Source organism: Caretta caretta, chromosome 18, assembly GCF_965140235.1.
Source record: "Caretta caretta isolate rCarCar2 chromosome 18, rCarCar1.hap1, whole genome shotgun sequence".
NCBI lineage: Eukaryota > Metazoa > Chordata > Testudines > Cheloniidae > Caretta > Caretta caretta.
Genome location: NC_134223.1, coordinates 20,201,785 through 20,226,840, shown reverse-complemented (window position 1 = coordinate 20,226,840; position 25,056 = coordinate 20,201,785). Strand labels below are relative to the sequence as shown.

Sequence of the window (25,056 nt, the reverse complement as noted above, 5' to 3'; positions counted from 1 at the left end):
TTGCACATACAAAAAATAAAGTATCTGCAAGAATTACAGGAACATTTTTGGAGCATCCCTGCTAACTGTAATAATGTGGCACAAATAGATGTGAATTGTAGCACCATTAGCCCTGCTATTTTAATAGTGAATATTGTTCGTTTGGGTGATGGGGAAGGAGGGAATGCACAGACTGGATATTGCTACGTTGCCAGGAGGGAGTAATGCACACTCAGTGCACAGTGTACTGCTTTGATTTATCCTAGTGATTTGAATCTTGGGAGTGAATATGTGAAGGATAGGACCTCCCAGGAATTGCTCATCAGAATCCTTGAAACCAGATAGAAACTAGAGAGGCTCCTAATTCAGCAGGCAGAATTAGAGAAGTAGTGGGTAGGACGGATGGGGAGAGGATCTGTGCCACCTACAGTTATTGGGGGATTATTGCTCTTCAGTTGACCCCAGGTGTTGGGATATTTTGCCTGTGCTTTAGCCATCCACTTTTATGTGCCTGGTCACTGACCGTGAGTAGGGGCAGTGCACCAACTCAATTCAAGCCCTGAGACTAACTTTAGTGCTTGTCTGCTGTGGAGTTCTTCCATGTGCTGGTGCCCATGGCTGAGCCCAGTACATCATGCCAGCAGGTGTCACCATCATCCCTTCAGATCCTTACAAACATAGTTAAATACAGTAGCTGAAGACAATCAGTTACCAAAGTGTATGAAGCCATGCTGAAGATGTATTTAGTTCTCCAGCATTTTCCTTTATGGTAAGTCATAAATACAAAGCTGGCAGTACCACAAGCTTAGATGAGAAGGAATTGCCTTTCCACAAATTTTCATATTGCACTGAGGAGCACAGATGACATTGGCAGGTACTGCTGCTATTGTCTCAGTTAGTATTAATGTATTGTAGAGAATCACAGACACTTTACAAGGAATGGCCATAAACATACAAGAAATTTCCGGGTCAGCATGAAATTTCCCTGGGGCAGAGAGATGGAGGAGGACACTCTTTATTATAAATAGGTTCATAATTGGTGTGTTCCTCAACCATTTCTTCATGAATTAAGATGCTACATGCTGGCAAATGAAAAACTTGAAGTTTCCCCTTTAACCTGAGTCGAGGACACTAAAGTTAGTACGTTTGGAAGAGGGACAAGCTGGTGATAACAAAAGTTTCAAACAGGGAATCCAATAATGATGATTTGTTTAACAGAGAACAGCGTTCAGCAATATCAATAATTCCTAGTGAAGCAGAACCTTCAAAGATGAAATTTTGAAACTGCAATTAAAGCCTTATTACAGTAGGACTTTTTGTACTGTTGGTGCTGGTAATGGTAAGTTCAGGTATTTTTTTCCATTGTTTTGTGTAGCCCAGCTCAGAGCCATACTAGTGCTAGACAAAATGAAAACCACTCCTCCTGCCCCCGTGGTGCTCTCCACAATTCCTAGTGTATTTAGGTGCACCCTAAGAAAGCATCAGTTCCAAGCTGTGAAGCAAAAGGAGTGCTCCCATGAGAGGGAAGGATCGGTGTTATATACTTAAAGTTTAACAGCTTGATCACAAAGCCAACAGTAAAGTCTATCAGTATCAGATGTTGCTTTCCTCAGTACCACTCCTGTGTCATCAGGACTCATTTTTGGATTTGAGGAACAATCAAGATATTAAATAGAATAAAATCAAACGGGGTATATAAATCATCACTGAGTTAGAATGTCAAACTATGATATTAGAGAGACAAGGTGGGGGAGGTGATATCTTTTCTTTCCTTAACTGAAGTTGGTCCAATAAAAGTGTTTTTGAGCTACACAGAGCTCTTCTTGAGACCTACCCTGAGGAAGAGCTCTGGGTAGGTCACAAGCTGGTCTCTTGGACCAACTTCTGTTGGTGAAAGAGACCAGCTTGTGACCTACCCAGAGCTCTTCCTCAGGGTAGGTCTGAAGAAGAGCTCTGTGTAGCTCAAAAACACGTTTCTTTCCCTAACTGAAGTTGTTTCTTTCCCTAACTGAAGTTGGTCCAATAAAAGATGTCACCTCCCCCACCTTGTCTCTCTAATATCCTGGGACCAAAATGGCTACAGCTACACTGCAAGCAAACTGTGATATTGTCAGGAATTAGGGGAAGAAGGTGAATGACAAAGAGGAACAATTATATTTTCAATCCAAAAGATGAAGGAGAATTCTAACTTTCTAGCACACACAGAACCCGATATATGCCTGCTCTGAGCAAGCTGTAAGGGTAGTGTCTGGAAAGGTGCTTCGTATGCTTTGTCCTTAGCTACAGTTGTAGTTAAAGTATATTGAGCACTGGCTCAGCTACAGCCAGGGATGGTGTGATGACAGCAGCAGGTAACTTTCTTAAAGAGAAATATAGACAAGGCTACTCTGTCTCTGTCTCTCTCTCAGCCCAGCCCTGCTTCCACTGAAGTCAGTGGCAAGATTCCTGTTTGCTTCCCTGGGAACAGGTTTCGGTCTGATAAGGATTCACGATATGTTTGCGAGGTGACACTTTTTGCTGGCAGTCCAGCTTCACTCAGTGATTATACAGGCTGGCAGGCCATGTTAGTCAAAGGAGTCCAGTACAATCTGAACCAAACCCCAATCTAAGCTGCATTTGGCTTTCATTGAACCGTTAATGTTTGTCAGGGTCACTTGCTTTCTCTGCTAGTTCTAGTAAATTAATGTTTCTGAGCCAATAATTTTTGGATCATCAGCCCTGTCTCTTGTAATTTCAGCTACTTGAATAATTATGGTCTCTGGACTCATAAATTGGATCAATGGGACAGGAGGGCCCCTAAAATGGATGATCATGACAGAATTGGCAGTTGCAGTACATTCCTCTCTGGAATGCATAAGCTGTAATACATCATTTCACACACTCTCTTGCTTTTGCCCTAGTCTTGTCCAGGATGCACTCCTTACTCAAGCAAAAGTCCTACTGGGGTTAAAGACTGAGTGAGAACTGTTGGATCAGGAACTATGTAGAGGTCTGTTTCAGATGCACAAAGCTGCAAACCCTCTCACTCATATAGATATACAGTACAGTGTACAGATACATGTACACTTCCCCCCCACCTGCCCTGTGTTGTTAATTATCTGGCTTGTGATTGCCCTTGTGAAATGTATTAGTATCTACTTCCGTTATAAAGTTTATTTTTGGACTCTGTTACAGAATTTGTTTAGTCATGCAAGAAGTGGTTATGGGGCGACAGAGAGAAGGAGATCGAAGTTGTAGTAAGACAGGAGAGCCGGAAGGGAAACCCCCCTCCCAAAACCATTGTTATGTCCTGCTCGGGGAAACTAGACATTGACCTGTTGTGATTCTGGTGGTGATCTCTTGGGAGGAGGCGGTCAACCACTACAGTGATTGACAACATTTTAAGACCCCAGGTACATGATTTTATAGTCCAAATCTTTGTTTGGACTTAAAAGAAAGAGAGAGATGCTGTCTCTGTTTTCTTATTTTTACACAATTCTGTCCACATTAACTTTATCCTAGTGGGAGGTATTAACTAATTATTTTGTGCGTAGGTAAATCCTAGGAATCCTACATTTAACGGGGAAAGCATCTTCCATATTTAAAAATGTTTCCCCTAACTATGGTGTTAACAATAATTTAGATTATGAAAAAGAAGGGATTTCAAAAACTTGATTGAATGCTCACTGTCTGTGTACATTTTTGCACTTCACTTGGCTAGAACAATGAAACTTGACTGCTCAGTTTTACTTTTTGTTTAGGCTCAGTTTTATTTTCTCATCTGCTAGAATGGTGATGCTGTGACTATCCAGTAGTTTCTGCAGATTATTGTTTTTTAAAAAACCCTCCAAATTCTTGACCATGACTACTTATGGAATAGTTAAGACCCTTAGTGTTATATTGCCCTATACAAGTCATAGTTCTGGCTGTTTTGCCTAACTGTGGGGAATAACCTCAGCAGTTTAGTTCATCCCCAGAGGACTAATAGAGGCAGTATCAAATCTTCTTTTACTTTTGACTCTGTCCAGTCATATTAACCCATAAGCAAGTAGGTGATTTCACTGATGCCATGTTTTCTATCACCCAGCCAGCAAAGCAGCTACGAGTATCTGCATTTCTCTAAACACTCAGTATTTGCTCAATAAACACTAACACTAGCTCTGCTGTTTATGCATTATTTTGAGCAAAGAATTTGCAATGAGAGTTAAACACACTGGGTTTGTCAGTGGAAAGCATCAAGTTGAGAACAGGGTTCCTTTGGAATCCAAAAGAAGAAGTTGGAGAAACGACAATTAATTGCATATTTAATCTCTGGTTCTCAGGGACAGAATATCCTGAACCTTGAAAGAGAAGGTTTAATAGTTATTATATAGCAGTCTTCCTGCTGCAATATGCAGGAGTCCATCCGCTCTGATGTAATTGGTCTTTCACGCATCCCACTCGGGTGCCACAAGTACTCCTTTCCCACTCGGGGACAGTTTGATGGTTTGGGGGAGCACGATTTTCTTGATTTGTTAACCAGTTATTTTTCAGCAACACTTTTCACCCAGAAACTAGCTGGCTGCAGGGGCTGGGAAAGGGAAATGCAGCTTTTCAGCTCTCGGTTTCTGGTTCAAATGATTCCCTAGTTGGTAGTGACCTAAAGTTTTTGCCATCTAATGTCTGATCTATGTGAACTGGTGAAGTCAGTCCAGTTGCCAATCTATAGGTGTTCACATTGCAGTTAACAATTAGATGATCCCCCACCTTTTGTTTGTTGGCACTTTCAAAAGAAAGAGCCAGGGAATGAGTGGTCCATGGAGATGAATATATTCAGTTACACCTTGAAACGTTCCCTCAAGGACAGGGCTAGTTCTGAGAGTAAATAACCGAGGTAATTCACTGGTAGAGGAAATAGCTGTTGTTTATGTTAAAACAAACGAACAAAAATAATGATCGCATATGGATTCATTCAACCAGAAATATGGGGGACAGCTTCCAGAAGTGGACATACGTTCCCAATAATAATAATAAGAAATGCAAAAGGAAATTAAGATTTTATTGGAAGATGGGAATCAGAAAATGAGACCATATGAAGACTAACCAGAAAAAGCCCCAGTGCCAGACAGGAAACAGGGGAGATACACTCCCTCCTTTCCAGACTCATTGTAATCACTCAATACCTTGTCAGAAGTGTGTAGAGGAAGTGCTGGGAGTCTGCTTGGGAACCATACTGGATACGCTGATCAGACACAGGCTAACGGAGCACCTGAAATGCTAGCATTTCATTATGATGGATTCTCAAAAGGTAGATCACACCTAACAATTCGAATGGCATTTTTTTGGAGGGAAAGCAGCAAAGAGTTGCCAGGAAAAGTAGCTGGGGATACAAATTTACCTCTGCTTTAGAAAAGGGTTGATGGAGAATTGTACAAAGAACTAATCAAAAAGTAATAAATGAAACATATTGCACTGCATTTTAAGGTGCATTAAAGAGCTAATGTACTTGTATATAATTATTCCTTATCAGTACTGTGGAGTTAGTCAAATTATGAAAACCATCCTTATCTTCATTATTTAAATGGGTCCTCCTTTTTACCAGACTCTGCTACCAAAAAGCTGTAGCATCATTGCAGTAAAATATAAAATTGCTACTCATAACGAGCAGTTCACCAAATGCAGTAATATTTTCTGTTCATGAATTATCAGCAAATGGCCAGATTTATATAAATGTTTGTTTAAGATTTCCAGCAAAAAGGATTAAGTGAATGTATTTCTGCGTTTGGATTGCTCCTGAACCATTTGCTGTGACTACTGCTTAGAGTATTCGCTATTTGTGCTGTGTGATTGGTCACCTAATATGGTATTGTTTCTGCTCTCTAATTGAACGACTCCCCAGATTATGAAAAGCTTTCAGGATGGCTACACAAACAGTTCTGTAGTATGGATACCTATTGGTGGTGGTATACATATATGTATGCTGCATATGTACATTTGCTAGAATAATGAATACCCAAAGCAATAGTCTTGGTGTAAGTAATTTGTAAGGAATCATACTTCTTTGTTGGAAAACTTCAAACCATTACACAAATCTGGCTGTTTGCAGATAATTCACGGAGAGAAAACATTGCTAAAGTTGTTGAACAAATTGTTATGAAGAGTTCATCCAGCTCAAGTAGATTCCAAGACTTTGTGTTACCTACAGCTTTTTAGTGGCAGTGAGGCATTATTAAAACGAGGGCTGACTTTCAAATCTCACCTTTTTTTAGTTTATGTAAAAAAAATTTACATATAATACAGAATTTCAGACCTTGAAAATTCTAGACTGTAGAGATTAACATTTTACCTATTATAAGTCCCAAATCTCAGAGCATCATCTGTTTAAGTATCCGTTGTAGAGTAGTTTCCAGAGTACCTGTGAGGTTACTTATTGTTTAGTTTTCCCCTGGGTTCCAGTTCAACACCTGTTTAATCAATGAAACTGTCTCCCTGAAGATTTGACGGTACACATTTCAAACAGGAACACAGGCTGCCTCTCTCTGCTGAGCTGCACATGTGGCAGCAGAGCAGTGTGATGGAGCCATGAGGTCACTTTGCTCTGAAATTTGGAACTGGACCAGCAATCAGATGGTACATTTTAGAGATGTATAAAATGAGCTCATAATTGAACCGTAAAGCAAAGAATTTGCTATTGAAGGCACAGAGGGAGCAGGAATGTGGGGGTATTTGGAGAAATGTCAGCACTTCCATCGAGGAAGACTGACTACACAAGGAATGGGACCAAGCATGATATGTTAGAAAAATTCTGGGGCAATGGGGGCAAAGTTGTGCAACGTCCTCGCTTCTGTCTCCCTGTTGAGGCTGCAGCTGTTCATTGGGGTTAGCGGGCCAGCCCTATCCCAGGGAGTGGGATGGTGGGCTGGGGGGTGTCTCACTGATGGCTGTCCCAGGGCAGGGATCCGGGTCTGGTTCGCTCCATGCTAAGCTTGTCCCAGGCCACTGCTGTTACTTTCTGTCAGCTGTTGGGGAGCGGGGAGGCTCTGACAATGCTGTGATTAGGAGTCCCGTTCTGCCCTCCAGTGAACACTGCAGTGCCGGCTGGGGAGGAGCTAGGAAAAGTCGGGGCACCGGGGGGGAGAGGGCAAACCCAAGACCGTGCTACCACCTCTTGGGGAGGTGGGTTCACTACAGTGACAGGAGAGTCACTGACGCACCATTGCAGCTCAGCTGCTGCGTAGCATTTTAAGTGTAGATGGAACCTGTATTATAAAATTTCTGAAGCAGCTGGAAGATATTGGGGCTGGAATATTCTTTGCAAGCCAAGAAGTGCAATATGTTGTAGTTACCACTGGTGGATGTTTTCATATGGGAAAGTGTGTTTTTCCAATGGCACATGAATAAGAACCAACATGCTGCATCCATTGTGGTCCCCAGGTTCTCTAGCTTGAAAGAGAAGAAAGAGCAACTCTAACTTTTGCCTTAGCAAAGGCGGTGGTTCTTCCCACAGTATCGTACTGTCTGGTTGGGAGAGAAGTCCAGGCGTGCGCACAGTTGCAAGGGTAAAGTTTTCAAAAGCACCTAAATCCCATTTTCAGAAGTGAATGAGGCACTTGGAAACCTAAGTCTTATTGAAAAGTGAAAACCCTAAGTGTCTCAGTTATTTTTGATAACGGGACGTAGGGTCCTAAGTCGTGTGTGGGTTTTTGAAACTGTTAACCCAAGACTGCTCTGTTGGCAGAGCTGCGGTAGCATCTGATTCACACACTGTAGCAGCAGCCTCAGGGCTCTCAGGTTACCACTCTGTGGTGGCCCTAAAGCCTGGCCCAGTCCTCACAATGGCAAGTGCCATGTAAACAACTTGCTAATGCACATAATTTGCATAGTATAGAAATGAAAATGAACATCATAAATCCAATGTCTCGTCTACTTTAAAGTGTAAGATCCTAGGGGCAGGAACCTAGTTTTATTTCTGTTAGCGCCGCGCACACCAAGGTGCTATCTGGAAAACAACAACTCTGCATTGCTATTGTTCCTTTCATTTGACGGTCTCAAAGCATTTATTAAGCCACATACCATTCCAGTGAAGTAGGTCAGAAATAGATGACGATCACTTCACTCGCTGCTGAAATACAGCTACCTCTAGGCTGGAAGGCAGCCGTTCGCACACAGCAACGCTACGGAGGTGTTTAGAAGAGGAAGTGAAGAAGAAAATCATATCCACCTGAAACTGCATGAGGCATTTCGGGGGCAGAGTGTATTTATGCCTGCACTGGGGTTTTGGCCAGGATGCTGAGTTTTTAATAGTGAAGATTCAGCCTGCACTGAATAAGGGTCATGCCGCCATCTCTGCTTGGGAGGAGTTGCAGAATAGCAGTACTTCTGGAGGGCTGTACGTGTCTCTTTCATTTGACCTTAAGCTCCACTGCAGAATGCCCTAAGGCTATTTAGATGTCTGAAATCTGCCACCCTGCTGTTATACACAGAATTCAGGAAGTTTACAAAAGATAGAGAGAGCTACTTGCTGTCATCGACTCTGTGTTCAATGCAGTGGTTTCTGTTACAGAGCAGATGGACCTCGTCCAGGGAAACAACTGGCTTTTATAAACCCCGGGCCTTCATAAAAATGCCCTTTTGGATTCTCACTATTTTACTGTAATTACATTGGATGAGCTACAACTTTGAGCAAAAGATGTTTCAGATCAAGCTGATTTTAATGGTCCTTTTAGTAACAAAATGTTGGTTATGTGATTCTGCCATAGGATATGTTTCTTTCTGTGAGCTTGTTCCACAGAATACACTTAGTTCATGTATAGCCAGATCTGGAGAGGTGCTTAGGACTTCGCACTTTCCTAGTATCTTTCATCTAAGTATCTCAAAGCATTTTACAAATGACCTAGTGAGCGATGCCTCCCGAAACCTGTGTGAGATGGGTCAGTAGTATTGTCTTCATTTTGCAGACAGAGAAACTAAAGTTCTGAGAGGTGAAGTAACTTGTCCAGTGACAAATCTAGAAGTAGAACTTCTCTGATTCCAAGCCTCATGCTTTCTACACTAGAGCTTAATTCTCCACAAATGCTGATATGAATCAAATGCACTTGAGAGAGGATACTTAAGGGCTTGTTTCTCTCTTTGTGGGCAGCCATCATTTGAAGGGGACTGAAAGGCTTTTAAATTGCAAAGTGACAAGTATAAGGTTTTCTGTTTTCCCCACCACAGTTGTTGAAGTCACTAGCACCTTAGCACAGGGTAAGGAATGCCAGGAATGTAGTTCCTGGCTTCTGCTTTTGGCGTTAGTGATGTCAGTCATTGTTGCGGGAGCAACACAGAACAGAACCCTGGACTCTCATTTTTGGCAGATAGATAAATCAGGGAAATATTGTTAAAAGAATGTATACTTCTAAAATGTTCATTTGTGTTCTGTGATTGGGGATCGTGGATAGGTTAAACACTGATTCATTGAAAGAAAAAAATGACATTTGAGATTTTTCTCATTTATAAGATTCCAGCCTCCCTCCATCCCTGGAATTATTGCTGCTTTCTAGAAATCCTTTGCTAAAGTGGAGCTTGCCGAGCAGAGGAAGAATCAGGGCAGTGCCACCTTCTTCATCCTAATGATCTCACTTTTAACTTAACCCACTTGTAAAAAACTACAGCACATATTCTTTCCTCTGTATCCCCTTGTATTCTACAAGCTAAGTAGGGGTATTCTGGGTCAGTATTTAGATGGGGTACCTCCAAGGAACACCCATCTGTAGGCACTGTAGAAAGTGATGTTGATGATTCAGTAAGTGGCATTGTTTCTTCTGATTCAGTTAGGAATTAATGCCTCAGATTGGGCATAAGGAAATCACTGGTGCTGGATAAATCACCTTTCAGATGAGGCATAAAATGGAGTCATTAAAGACCCCCTGGTGCTTTGTAAGACTGGAGTTTAAAACCTCAGTACCAGCGCCCCCCCCCCCCCCCCTTTTCAGTTTGGGTAAATGCTTTGAATACAAACATGGTCACAAGGTCAGATATTCTCTATCTGCTGTCCTGAATTTCTGGGGACTCTTTCTGTGTGCTATTAAACTGCTGCTCTGATTTAACACAAAGGGGGGGATGCATTTTGGGGCTGGTTGTGTATTGGTTGTATATCTGTTTGCGTTTTTAATGGGCTTTGGGAGCCTTCATGATGAATGGACATTGAAGTTATTTTAATGTATGTACAATTATGATCTCATGTTGTTCCTTCTTCCCTCCCCTTCAGCTGTCTGTAATTATGGAGTTTGTTTCAATGGAGGAAACTGCATGGAAGGATCTTCTCAGCTCTGTCGCTGCCCTTCTGGTTTCCAGGGACCCCGCTGTCAGTATGGTGAGTAGCCTTTCCAGCCCCTTACCTTAAACCTTCCTCCTGCGAATTCTTAATTTAAAGCCGAAGGAGCAGGAGATGAAGGTTGTTTTCCCTGATGTTTGCTTCCTGACCCCAGCATCCTTTATCTTTGCAAGCTGCAGTTTTATCGCATATCTCCATTAATTTGCTCTACACATATTCTGGCTCCTGTTTGTTATGTTTTAAGAATGGGATGTTTGGGAAGGAAGTGCTTGTCATGACTTGCTGAGAATAAAGCCCTATCTCTCCATAATATACAATGGCCTTTATTCCTGGCCACCACCAGCTGAAGTGGTTTGTTGGAATCAAAGAAGGAAGCTGATTAAAGTTGGGTTGAACAAAGCAAACCCTGGGGTCGTTTCCTGTGAACTGAACCTTTAGCCATTGGACAAATCCAGAGTGAGCCCAGCAGTAGACCGTCGCCATTGGAAAGGGGCAGCAATGGTTGAGCTGTTTCTAGCAAGGGTTTCAAGACATGTTTTCACATGTAGATGTTGTTTAAACATTGACAGAGTCTGCATCCGAAAGGACTAGCTAGAGCTGTTATGTCTTCTGTCAGGTCTTACTGGTTTTGAACTGTTAAACTTTGTGTAATTAGCACCTAACACAATACACACACACTCTTTTGTGAAGGTTATTGAACTTCTTGTGTTATGCAATTCAGAATCTTCTTGTTGGCTGATATGCTATTTGGTAGCAAGCTGCTGCTGGAGAGCAGGCCAAAAACTCCGAGCACTACTCTATACCTAATTTATACAAAACAAATGCGTAAGAACAATGTACGTTGTATTATTCCTTGGGGATCTTGGGAATGTCTACCCATAACGTTCAATCAATCAACACATTTATTTGGTTGGCAGTCTGGAAAATGCGCCATGATATAACGATTGATCATAGTGCATTGCAAACCTTTAACAACAAGTTAAAAACCAATAATAAGTACATTTTTTTCACAATGCATAATTAATTGTGCAATTCATGGCCATTAGATATCACTGTGGCCAAGATCTTAGTAGTAGTCAAAATGGGATTGGATATTTATATGAATAATGAGATAGGAATAAGAAAAGGAGTACTTGTGGCACCTTAGAGACTAACCAATTTATTTGAGCATGAGCTTTCGTGAGCTACAGCTCACTTCATCGGCTGCATACTGTGGAAACTGCAGAAGACATTATATACACAAAGACCATGAAACAATACCTCCTCCCACCCCACTCTCCTGCTGGTAATAGCTTATCTAAAGTGATCATCAAGTTGGGCCATTTCCAGCACAAATCCAGGTTTTCTCACCCTCCGCCACCCCCCCCCCCCCCCACAAACTCACTCTCCTGCTGGTAATAGCCCATCCAAAGTGACCACTCTCTTTAAAATGTGTATGATAATCAAGGTGGGCCATTTCCAGCACAAATCCAGGTTTTCTCAGCCCCCCCACCCCCCTCCAAAAACCACACACACAAACTCCTCCTCCTTCCTGATTCATAGGAATAGAAACTTTTGTGTGTCAGTGTAGAAGCCAATCATAATTTGATAGGAAGAAGTTTCCTCTATGGGCAGGTTATTTGATAATTGCCCACCAATGGGTTTTGTGCATCTTCCTCTGAAGTATTTGGCATAGATCACTGTCTGAGAGTACTGTAGTAGAAAGCTGGGACTCAGGGCATATCTCCGATTGCAGCTTGTACAGAAATACACGAGCTAGCTTTAATCCAGCAGTGAAGTCATGATAGCACAGGCGTTAGTGCAGGTTAGCTGCTTGAGTAATTACCCAGAGTTCTAGGCGGGCTTGTACAGCCTGCACTGAAGTCTGTGCTACAATGACTTTGCTGCTGTTCATTCCCTAAAGCTAGTTTGGGTATGTCTACACGAGCTGCAGTCACGCCCTGGGGTTCCAGTGTGGACGTACTCTAAGTGAAGGAGTTCTGCTATATTTTTCTTTCTTTGGTGAATTTAAGGAAGGTGGAAAATTCAAGTAAGTATTATTTCCTTTCTGGTTTAGAACTATTGGGTGGGGGGAAGAGTTTGGTCTCTCTACCCCAGATTGTTGATTAGCCATGGTAAAGGGTTGGTCTTATCCCAGTAAGAAGGGCTGGACATGGGGGAAGATCTGGGGTTGAGAGGAAACAGCAGTTTCTGCACAGCATAAAGCTTACACTTCAGCCTTTGTGGCCAGAATGCATAGAAGAGGACTGGGGAAACGGGGCAGTTTGCTACATTCCTAAATTGTTGTACTAGTTCTGCGGCAGCAGAATAAACGAGCATCTTAATGCTGCACTTCGAAGAGGGAAAGGTGATAAGTTCCCACCATTCTGATGCACCAGAAAGCACCTAATTACCTGGTATGGTGGCCAGCGAGGTTTCAGCTGCTGAGTCAGCATGTTAGAGCTGATTTTTCATGCCACATCTATTGTAAGGAACTTTAATTATTGTTACAGGTATCAATTAAGAAGTGCTTAAAAGGCTTTAAGTCTCATTCAGATAATCCTGTTAAAGAAAAAAACCTTGGTTCCCTCATTCAGAAATGCAATTGCAGGTTAATCAAGAAACTCTTTGCTGCTGTAAAAGAGTTTGTTGTCAATGTTAGATTGTGTTTTCAGTTGGCTCTGTATCCATCCTGCACAGTCAGGAGGAGTGGGAGTGTTTTTCCACCAGAGAATCTGAGCCTTCCTTTGGGCTTGACTGGACTGTGGAACAGCCAGTGCACACTGAGTTGGCATGTGATCCTTTATCTGGTGGCCACCCAATTTGCCTGGTGTAAAATACCCGGGTACGGAGGGAGCCAATTTCCCCGGTAATTGAAATAGGAATTTCTGCAAAGGCCCAGGTGTGCTAGCAGCGACCCTTTGCCGCTGCTATTTTGCTGAAGGGCATTCCAGCTTGAACTATTTTCCGAATTGGAGGCTTCATTTGGAAACACATGGTCTCTTGAGCCCGGAGCCCCGTGTTCTGTTTGCTGATGGAGTGCCTGCGGAGTCCGCAGCAAGCTTAGGGTGGTGCTGCTGCTGGAATACTGCGCCCAGCACAACTACATCCTCCTGTGTTTCATCACGTGCATGGCAATGCTGGAAGCTGACTGCACAGCCTACCCCTTCGGCGGAGAAAGCAAAGCAGCAAGATGCTGGCTGCCTATGCCCTGGTGGAAGAGAACAGAACCACTCCAACTTCTTTGTGACTTTTCTGAGGAGCTGATTTTTAACAGTACTGTACAGAAGAATCAAAGGCATTGGCACAATACAAAGTGGGGAAACTGTCTGTGGAAATGCACCAACAGAAGTTGAACCAACTAGGAAACCTGTGTGAATCAAGCCTTTTAAAAACAACGGCGTGAAAGGTGCCATATCGACAGCCTGCTGAGCAGGGGTGAAATTCTGGCCCCACTGAAGTCAAGAGCAAAACTCCCAGTGACTTCCGTGCAGGCAGAGTTTCACCCCTGGGTTCTTCATTGCTCTGCAGCCTAGGTTTAGCACAGCCAGCTGTGGTGCAAACCTCCCTCGTGCTGTTCCGCCCTATTCTGACTCTATTACCGCACGATAAAAACTCAGTCTGTGCCTCGGGAAATCTGTAAGGATCCTGTTGAGGCTGTGCCAGGAGAGTACCGATTACACTGGTACCTCGTGACGCAGACACTCCTCTGTTAGGCGGTAGACTGCGTCCACTAGCTAATTTCACTTAGTCCTTTAAAATGGCAGAGGCTCACGTTCACTACAGAATAAAGGTTCTGTCTCCCATTACCCATTCATCTTAGACAGCCAGTCCTTGGTTTTAAATCTCCCCCCTCTCCCCCGCCCCCATTGATCTTCTTGAAGCAGTTGAAGAGTTTCGGTTACCCAGACCCTTTTAGCCCTGACTCTGCATTCACATGACCTAGGGCTGACGGAGAGCCTATGGCAAGCCTCTCTGCACCATACATTGCATGCCCTGAATGAAGCTTTGAGATTACATCTCTCACTTGAAGATAAGCACGGGTAGTGTAAGTTGAAGGGGCAAAGGTATCAAGTTTTGCCCAAAGATGCCAGAATTTCTAGTCCGAACATGACATCTTTTCATGTGTTTTGTCAATCATCACAGCTGAAAGTTCATTTTAATAATGAGCTGCATGCCAACTGGAAATGTCATGAAGTATATTTAAACATACAGTATGACTCTGCACATAGTTCAGTGCAAAAGCTTGAACTGTTGTTGAAGCCAAACTTGGCTTCAGTTGACTAGCAAGGCAAAAGGGAGCTGAGATCCAGAGTCCAACAGCCTAGCATTGCTTTCTAACCTCACCTAATGGTATGGCTAGGAACCATTCAAAACAAAAGCGAGGCTAAGTTTTGTGGGTGAAGTAACACTCCAGAGCATATGGATTTTGTGAGGTACCGGATTTCTGTTGTGTGTGTCTTCTCTACAAGAGACATGTACAGTGCACTGATCTATAGTGACGGAGATCACACATTGACCTCTGGTCTCCTGCATGGCAGAGCAGGGCATTAACCACTAGCACTATGCTGCACTGATCGCACAAGAACACATTCTGCCACCTATGAGCTTAAATTGGACTACCGCCCTGAAAAGGAGTAGTATTCAGCTAGAGTAAGGGCGGCAGATTTTGACCCACACTGAGACATGAAATCACTGCTCTAGAGTGTCCCATACTTTGCATCTTGTTTTTCTGTGCAGGAGAGAGGATTTGTTTCCCATGCCAGTTCTTATGTGTCACCAGTGCACTTTCACTGCAAAGCCACAGGAAGGCAAATGTTATAGAGTGGTGCATGACATCACCCCCAGATTCATCGTCCTTCTATCGAACACATTTTCAAAGAAATCATCAGGCAGTAGTGACAGATGAAAGCACACAGGGTGGTCTATCCTGTTGTAATTTTTTTTCTTTCTTTTTCTTGAAGTCCTCCTATCAGCGAGAGACACTTCATTCCATGGGCCGTTAGCAACATGATGCTGGTAATTTAACATCTGGTCTTATGTGCTGTTTTGAACATAATCCTGCAGGGGGCTGTCATATGTTTCATAGCCTGGATAGAGTACAGGACAGTGTGAAGTTTCTTGCACCATGTTTTTTATTTCGTGTTGCATTGAGGCAGATGTGGAAAAAAATTTATAGCCACTCCAAATTCTGCTGACAAAGCTGGTACCGAACTTGATTATCACAGCGTCTCCCTTCCTGTATCTGCCAGCAGGAAACTCAGCAGTCCAGTTTTAACCTGTTGATCACTTAACATTCCAGGGCAGGGTCAAGATTAAATGTTAAATCCAAATTTTAGTGTAAGAAGGAAAAGGGTTTGGTGCACTAATCATTTACAATCTACATTACTGTTTTTGTTTTTGAAGCAAACATATATTTCCAAAATACCCAACAGTTAATTTTTTTATAATATAGCCCCAGGGAATAATCTGTGCATGCAGTTTTTCTTCAACATCTACCATCCCAATCCACTTGTTAACATTTGTGTTTATCTCTCATTCTCTACACAAGGAGGGATCAGAAGAGAGCTAATTCACAGGTGATGTACTCACGACAGACTGCTTGGGTATGTGTGTGTGAAAGAGAGATTAGTTTCCTTTGGAAGTAAACATTCCTTAAAGAGTCATTTGCAAATTTTTTCATATCTTCCCTCACACAAAATAATAAAATAAACACAGGGAGCTTTCCCATATAGAACCTGGGAACTATCAAGTATTGCCACATTTGTAAACGTTTAACAAATCCCTAAATTATAATTGATTGCAGCTTTAAAAATAAATGGCATATTTTCTGGTACCCCAAAAAAGGGGGAAATGATTGGTTTATTTTGGAGAGAAAGAAAATACATCTGTAAATTCCACTAATGTACCCCCCTTGAAGAAAGGGCCTGAAGTCAGTGCTTTAGGCTTTAAAAGGTCAAACTTTGTAGTGCTGGAGATTAGCCTTTATTTTCCTTCTCTTTAAAGCTTTTGCAGAAACAGCATGAGATAGAAAGGGAAGGACAATAGTAGCTTGTGTTAGTGGCACACTCAACACCGTGTGCCTTATTCAGACACTTCCGTGGGGCTGGTCAGGGAAGAAACAAGGACCTTTATAAAGGAGGAGGAACAGAATGGAACAATCGAACCATAAATCACTTGTTACCATCCCAGTTAGACCAGTTTAGTTCTAGTTTTCCCATGATTGTAACAGATTTGCAGGCAAGCAGAAGCATCTGCTGGAAAGGGGCACTTCCCACCCAAATAATGAGCGGCCATTAGTGAGTGGGAATAGAAATTATGATCACCCATTAAAAGCTAGTGCTGGGTCAACCTCCAAAGGGCCAGTTTGGACAAAGCACCCTTTATAAAAATGCTTCTCCCGAGTCTCTGAGCTGCTAAGGAGTGCAAAATTAGGTAGGAAATCTTGCAGAAACAGGCCAGTTTGACAAGATCTCCTGTCCAGCTCTCTGTCAGATTGAGTCTTTCTGGTGGCGGTTCAGGATTTGTTTCTGGACAGAATCAGAAAGCAAAGAGGCAACTACAGAAAAGCAAAAAATTAAACGGAAAAATGTTACCCAAGCTTTTCTGTTGAACCTTACAAATGGTTTGCTTCAGATTGTGCTTTGTATGGCGATTCAGAGAATTCACTCATCTGTAATTATGATGATAAATTTTAAGGTTTCAGAGTAGCAGCCGTGTTAGTCTGTATTCGCAAAAAGAAAAGGAGTATTTGTGTCTCTAAGGTGCCACAAGTACTCCTTAAATTTTAAAAAACTCTCCAAAATGCAAAATACTGTGAGTCATCTCATTGGCTGGTGTATAGCTTCATTGATGTCCACAGAGGGAGGCTGAGTTATACCAGCAGAGAAAGTGGCCCAGAATGTGCAAAAGGCAAAGGGCAGCATCCCCAAAGCTATCCTTCACTGAAATTAGAGAGCGAGAGAACCTGTTACTATGGAATAAGCTAATTAAAGAAAAGTGGAGAGGAGAATGTGGAGTATGGTAGGTAAATCATTCTTCATGGCTCTTAATCTCAGTCTATAAAACATTAATTTTTAATATCCTTTTTAAAACTGCAGAACCCAATTGAATTGAGTGGATTGTTTGTTTTTTGTTTGCTTCCTCAAATTATTTTAATACCCAAGTGAAGCGTGTCTCAAAGCGCATGGCAGGAGCAACCTCCTAATGTTCCATTCTTCCAAGATAGCTGTGCACTGTTTGTTAGTCCTATGGTTCATAAACTTTCCAAAGGCACAATCATCCTGCTCCTTACAGGGAATCCATCCAGACATGAATGTCTGCTCACTTCAAGGGTTAGAAGGAAGTGGCAGGACTTTTGAAAGCTCAGACCTAAACAGGAAATGCTGCATTGTTTATGACTTCTATTGTTTCCCTGTTCTTATGTTAAAGTAGCGGAAAATATAAGGTAACCAATGCTGAATTTGGATCATGAGTGAATTCTAAGAAAAGGAGGAGAGGGTGAACTTGTGAAGTTCCAAGACCCTGGAGGAGTTTGCCAATAAATGGTAACAACATAGGTCTCAATAGTGCAAGGTGACAAGTGTTTCCTGACAGACACTGAGCTCCCTCAGTTTTGTTGGGAAGTTAAGGATCCTCAGTACCTCATCAAATCAGGCCCATAGTGTTATGTTAACATCAAAGGATTCTGCGGTTCAAGTGGGATAAGGACCCAAAAGAAACTATTTTGGGCTGGAAATCTCCTGAGAACCGACTCTCATGAACTTTTCAGTGACGGGGACAGACAAGAAGATAAACTGCTTTTCACAGCATATTTCCATTTCGGAGCCAAAATCAGGAAGCACAAAGAAAGGCACACAGACGTTCTTGTTTTAGGTTACGTAGGTTTATTGCGTGAAGGGAAAAAGCACTACAAGCATGAAGTAAGATTAACCCCAGACAGGCAGGCACTGTATGAAGCCAGGTTGATTGACTGACTGTTTTAAAGTTACTTCAATTTTATCAACTATTAAAAAGAGTTAAAGCTTGATTCACATTTTAAGTAAAGTTTCGCCCTTGATTTTACTTTATCAGCTGGCTCTTCTGTCTCAAATGGTGCTCAAGTGTTCTACTCTAAGGGTATGTCTACACTGCGAAATTAGGTCAAATTTATAGAAGTCGATTTTTTAGGAAGCGATTTTATACAGTTGATTGTGTGTGTCCCCACTAAGCGCATTAAGTCGGTGGAGTGCATCCACAGTACAGTGGCTAGCGTCAACTTTCGGAGCGTTGCACTGTGGGTAGTTATCCCACAGTTCCTGCAGTCTCGGCCAGCCATTGGAATTCTGCATTAAGCTCCCAATGCCTGATGGGGCAAAAACATTGTCGCGGGTGGTTTTGGGTACATGTCGTCAGTCGCCCCTCCCTCCATGAAAGCAACGGCAGACAATTGTTTCGTGCCTTTTTTCCGTGTGGATGCCATACTGCTTTCAGCAGACGGTGCAGTAGGACTGCTCACCGTCGTCATTGAACCACCGCTTCCGCTTCCGCTCTGCTCTCCTGCTCTCATGAATCCACCTCGCAGGTCCTCTCGTTGTTCTTTATAAATATCTATTCTCGTGACATCCATCATCAGCCACTGCTTCCGCTGCAACCCTGGTCTCCTGCAGACGCTGTACCACGGCAAGCCTGGAGCCCGCTCAGATCACTGCGGCAGTTATGAGCATTGTAAACACCTCGTACATTATCCTGCAATATGTACAGAACCAGAACCTGCAAAAGCGGGCGAGGAGGTGACAGCAGCGCGGTGACGAGAGTGATGAGGACATGGACACAGACTTCTCTCAAAGTACTGGCAATTTGGACATCCTGGTGGCAATGGGGCAGGCTCATGCCGTGGATCGCCAATTCTGGGCCCGGGAGACAAGCACAGACTGGTGGGACTGCATAGTTTTGCAGGTCTGGGATGATTGACCAGTATGGGATGTTGACCACTTTGCTGTGGTCAGCACCTCCGTGAAAGCCACAAGCAATCTCATGTCAAAGCTACGATGCGTGGCGAGATCAACGTCACGCTCCTTTTGCCTGTGTAGTTTAAGGAATAACTCCATTGCCACTCGTGACGTGTTAATCAGAGCGAGCAGCATACTGGTCAACAGTGCAGGATCCGTTCCTGCAGACCGAAGAGGCAGAGCGTGCAGTACACAAACCATTGAAAGATGGTGCCAAATGCAGATGGGCGCACAGGGATTGCTGGGATGCGAAGCATTGCATCCCGGGGCACTGGGACAGGACCCAGAATGCCTTGCGACCCCCTCCGCCTTCCCACAACTCGTAGCAGCAGAAGAGGAAGAGGTGCTCTGTGGTACAGCTGCACCACTCCGAATACTGCTGTAAGTGTGAGCACGCTATTGCGCAGGCAGCTGACAGCGTGCACGCACAACAGCAGTTTCCCTTCAGCGCACTCTGCAACTGCCAGCGCTGTAACTGGGCCAGTATAGACATACATACCCTGCATCCCAAGCTTTGGTCCTGGCTTGTTCTAATTATCTGAATTTTAGAGATTGGTAATTTTAGGTCATTCCTTGGATTTGGCAGTCCTAATATTTGGATAATATTCAGATCCCAGAGTCTGAGCATCACCTGTTTGGAATCATATTCTCTTGCACCTTCCCCCAGCATTCCTGGATTCCCCCTGCTTCACATCAGAATTTTCCTCTCCCTTCCCTTGCTTCAAGATGTCCTAGAATATCTTAAAGATACTTTGCCTTTCTCCCCTCTTCTAGGGATCTGCAGGATGCTCCCCATTTCCATATTTCGGGGGTCTCAGAGCCCATTTGGACAACTGCCACTCCTGAAAATGGTACGATTTGGATCACTCATCTTTAGAAGTAGGATCTATTAATCTCTCTCCTTCTTCTGCTTTTTGGTTTATATAGATTTCTGCAGAGCTGCCCGCATGAAAAGTTTAACTCCATTTGCTACATGCAGTTAGAATGGCACCTGCTCTGGGATTGTCATGTGATAAATGGAGCTCATCTGTAGTGAAGGTAATCCCTGTTTAAAGAAAAAAAGACGGGAACTGTGGGTGTCCTATTCTGAGTCAACTGATTTGGGTTCAGGCTCTGAATGGAGGGCAGAGCACACAGAGAGGATCTTAGAGGATCTTACTGTGAGATCACACCGGTACTCACTGTGTTTCAAAAGGAAACAGTTTACTAACCCCAGTCAAGTGCCCGCTTCTTTTGTTTATCTCTCAATGCAGACAGTGGCTGGCGAGTTTTGAATCTTCCTGTTTTATTAGGGGCAGGTGAACTAACTGATTTACTATCCTAAAAACTATGGTGGTGAGGCTGGAGAACAAAAGGAGGAGTGAAACTAGATACTTCTTTGCTTCCTCAGAGCACTGAGTATGGTAGGAGTGGAACTGTATGAATCACTGAGTTTTAGTGTGTTGGCAATTCCAAAAAATTGAAAGTAAAATTATTTCAGGTTGACCAAAAACAATTTTTTTTTTAAATTTTTGGTTAATTGAAAATTGGGGGGCAGAAATTGCTTTGGGTGGAATGACATTTTCATTGTACCAAAAATGAAAGGGTGCATTTTGATTTCACAAGCCTTTTTTTTTTTCTTTTAAAATTTAGTAAAAAAATAAAACTAAAAGTAATTTCAAAACAAAAAGTTGTTTCAAACTGCAAAGTCAAAATGTTTTGTTTTGAAAATGTCAAAAGAAATGTTTAGACTTCTTTGGAATTTTTAAAGTTTTTTGACTGAAGTAATCACTGAATTTGACACAAACTGGTGAAATGTTTCAGTCAACCTGTATCTGCGTATTTTGCTTAGAAAAGTTAATGTAGCAAAATTTCACCTAGCTCTAGTTAGGAAGATTGTTGGGAAAGGTGTTGTGGGGTGGGATGGGGTGGGAGTGGGAGTGGAACAGTGAGCATAGGTTTCATGTTCCTGTAATATTTTAGTGGTGATAAAATATCATCCACTTAATGGGTGCTAAATACATCTTGCTGAGTTGCTTTTTCTCTCCTTATCTGACAATTGGCTAATTTTGTGTCTGTTAAGTGAATGAACAGGGATAGTTTGTGCTCGCATAACCCAACAATCATCAGGCTTTGTCACATATTGATGTAGGTTTCCTAGTCTGCAAACAGATGACACAAGTGAAAGCTACAGATGAAGAAAATGATATATAGACAAAGTAGATTTGAGACTTTGTATTTATTTTGCCAGAGCATTTTCATGCAACTTTTCCCAGTTCCCAAACTCTCCTTTTAAATTCTGTTTCCAGCCAGCCCCAGCTTTGAAAAATATTATTGCCCTAGGTACAGCTCTTGATTCCTGAAAGGCGCAATTTTTTTTTTAAATAAACATCGATGGCAAATATTGCTTTAGTGGTTTGCTCTCAGCAAATAGATGCTTCTCAGATTGGTGTCTCCAATTTGTGATGCCTTTTCATTACTCCTAATGCTTTCCCAAAGCCAGAATCCTTAATTGGTTCTATTGGCTGCCAGAGAAAACAAGCAGACCAACGCTAATTAAAAATGCTGGAAGATCCATTTGCAAAGTCAACCTGCTATTCTGCTTTATTTCTAATCCCTGTGTCCTAAAGTCAAAAGGATTGGATTGACATCTGTAAATGCCTTTCCTTGTCACTTGTGAAGAAGTCTTGTCTTGTGTCTCATTTCCACAAGATTGAATTTTCATTCTTTCTAGTGGTCTACACACACAGTTGCACTGGTTTAACTGAAGGTGTGATGTTAAACTACTTTAACTAAACTGATGTTAAATAGTATGCTACATTTCAGGGGCAAGCTAAAGCAATGTCTGCCAGGGTTAAACCAGTGTATGAGTTTCTGCTCATAACATTGCACTGGTTTAAATGAACCTGTTCAACGTATCTCTAGTTAAACTGGTGTGAGTTCTCTGCGTAATCTCAGTCTCTCCAACTGCCTTAAAAGGAGTCTCTGTGGAATTAACTAGGCCTAGTCTACACTTAAAAGATATTGAACAAAACCGGCCCCAGGACCGACCCTTGGGGCACTCCACTTGATACCGGCTGCCAACTAGACATGGAGCCATTGATCACTACCCGTTGAGCCCGACAATCTAGCCAACTTTCTACCCACCTTATAGTGCATTCATCCAGCCCATACTTTTTTAACTTGCTGGCAAGAATACTGTGGGAGACAGTGTCAAAAGCTTTGCTAAAGTCAAGGAACAACATGTCCACTGCTTTCCCTTCATCCACAGAGCCAGTTATCTCATCATAGAAGGCAATTAGATTAGTCAGGCATGACTTGCCCTTGGTGAATCCATGCTGACTGTTCCTGATCACTTTCCTCTCCTCTAAGTGCTTCAGAATTGATTCCATGATTTTTTCGGGGACTGAGGTGAGGCTGACTGGTCTGTAGTTCCCAGGATCCTCCTTCTTCCCTTTTTTAAAGATGGGCTGTACATTAGCCTTTTTCCAGTCGTCCGGGACCTCCCCCGATCGCTGTGAGTATTCTAAGATAATGGCCAGTGGCTCTGTAATCACATCCGCCAACTTCTTTAGCACTCTCGGATGCAACGCATCCGGCCCCATGGACTTGTGCACGTCCAGCTTTTCTAAATAGTCCCGAACCACTTCTTTCTCCACAGAGGCTGGTCACCTCCTCCCCATGCTGTGCTGCCCAGTGCAGTAGTCTGGGAGCTGACCTTGTTCGTGAAGACAGAGGCAAAAAAAGCATTGAGTACATTAGCTTTTTCCACATCCTCTGTCACTAGGTTGCCTCCCTCATTCAGTAAGGGGCCCACACTTTCCTTGACTTTCTTCTTGTTGCTAACATACCTGAAGAAACCCTTCTTGTTACTCTTAACATCTCTTGCTAGCTGCAACTCCAGGCGTGATTTGGCCTTCCTGATTTCATGCCTGCATGCCCGAGCAATATTTTTATACTCATCCCTGGTCATTTGTCCAATCTTCCACTTCTTGTAAGCTGCTTTTTTGTATTTAAGATCAGCAAGGATTTCACTGTTAAGCCAAGCTGGTCGCCTGCCATATTTACTATTCTTTCTACACATCGGGATGGTTTGTCCCTGTAACCTCAATAAGGATTCTTTAAAATACAGCTAGCTCTCCTGGACTCCTTTCCCCCTCATGTTATTCTCCCAGGGGATATTGCCCATCAGTTCCCTGAGGGAGTCAAAGTCTGCTTTTCTGAAGTCCAGGGTCCGTATTCTGCTGCTTTCCTTTCTTCCTTGTGTCAGGATCCTGAACTTGACCATCTCATGGTCACTGCCTCCCAGGTTCCCATCCACTTTTGCTTCCCCTACTAATTCTTCCCGGTTTGTGAGCAGCAGGTCAAGAAGAGCTCTGCCCCTAGTTGGTTCCTCCAGCACTTGCACCAGGAAACTGTCCCCTACATTTTCCAAAAACTTCCTGGATTGTCTGTGCACCGCTGTATTGCTCATCCCATGGATGTATATCCATCCATGACAGTACTCCAGTCATGTAAGTTATCCCACCAAGTCTCTGTTATTCCAATCACATCATAATTCCTTGACTTTGCCAAGACTTCCAGTTCTCCCTGCTTATTTCCCAGGCTTCGTGCATTCGTGTATAGGCACTTGTGTATAGGCGTTCTGTTCCTGACTCTGCTACAGACTTCCTGTTGGCTTGGGCATGTCTCTTAACCTTGCAGTGCCTCTGTTTCCCCATTGATAAAACGGGTTGAATTTTGGTTTGTTTGTAAATAGCTTTGAGACACATGGATGGAAGGTGTTAGAGATAGGCAACGTTATTTTAATATCATTGTATTATTTGTGGGATTTCCGCCGCAGAAAATAGCAGTGGTTCCAAATGAGAGAGAAACAGTGTGTCTTTTCAGTCCTGAGAGGCACCAGGGCATTTCCTGTTGCGCGCTCTCTCCTCTGCTGGCAGCAACAGCAGTGCTGTTATACTTCTGGCAGTGGGACTACTCAGCAGGCTTTTCACCAGTCAGTTTTGCATGTAGCATTGATTCAGAGATAACCCAGTGGAAGGACAGCTATTTCAAACCACTGTTTAGCCATTTGCCTGCCCCTGCTTGTGTGGCTGAATGTGTCTGTACACCTGGGTCATACATACTGAAGGTGCTGCTGAATGTAATCGGTTCTCTCTGCATATCACTGACATTCCATTTTCAGTAGACTGCAGTGGCAGTGAGAAACCACTTGCAACACCTTGACACATTTCTGCGGCATAGCGCCGGTCCCTGTGCATTTTGAGAACATCGTGTTTTTCTGTGAACTTTTGTGATATGGGGTGAAAGCAACACAGGCCATTATTTTTGTTTTATGCTGTAAATCAGCTACTTGGCTGGATTTCACAGCAAGTTAATTGCCTTGGCTTCATGTTTGCTTACTAAATATTTCACTGTACAATGGACAGTTTCAACCACACTGAATTTCGGAGGGCTTTTATATTCTAGCTTTGCTGTGCTTTAGAGATTGACCCTTCTAATTAGGCTGGCTGTGTTTTGAGTGGTCAGCCAGACCAGACCAGACCAGACCAAACCAAACCACCTTTAGCCACATAAATAAGAGGTTGGCTAACTAAGTGAAGATGCCCCGTTGTTAGTGTCCCCTTTTTCAAAGCCAGCTGAAAGTGGTTTTTTTCCCCTCTGCTTTAGGACATCACTATTTCTTTCCTTTGTTTTGCTGTTGTCATTTACACAAATGTTTGACTGGCCCTCAGTGTTGCTTGATTGCTTAATAACTCTGTTCCTCTCACTAATCCCTTCAGATTGTTCAGCTGGAAGTGCTCTGGAGTGTTTCTGCATGGACTGCTGAGTGGTGAGGAGTGTGGGGGCTGG

The 25,056-nt window shown here is 42.9% G+C and overlaps 1 protein-coding gene across 8 annotated transcripts in view; it reads left to right on the top strand.

Annotated features, from left to right (window-relative positions):
• MEGF6 (multiple EGF like domains 6) overlaps positions 1 to 25,056 on the top strand; it is a 255,268-nt gene that overhangs the window by 46,621 nt on the left and 183,591 nt on the right. For all 8 annotated transcript variants that reach the window (XM_075120967.1, XM_075120965.1, XM_075120966.1 and 5 more), the window contains one exon: positions 10,187 to 10,291. In XM_075120967.1, coding sequence (XP_074977068.1) covers positions 10,187 to 10,291 — 105 coding nt within the window. The remainder of the gene's footprint in view (positions 1 to 10,186; positions 10,292 to 25,056) is intronic.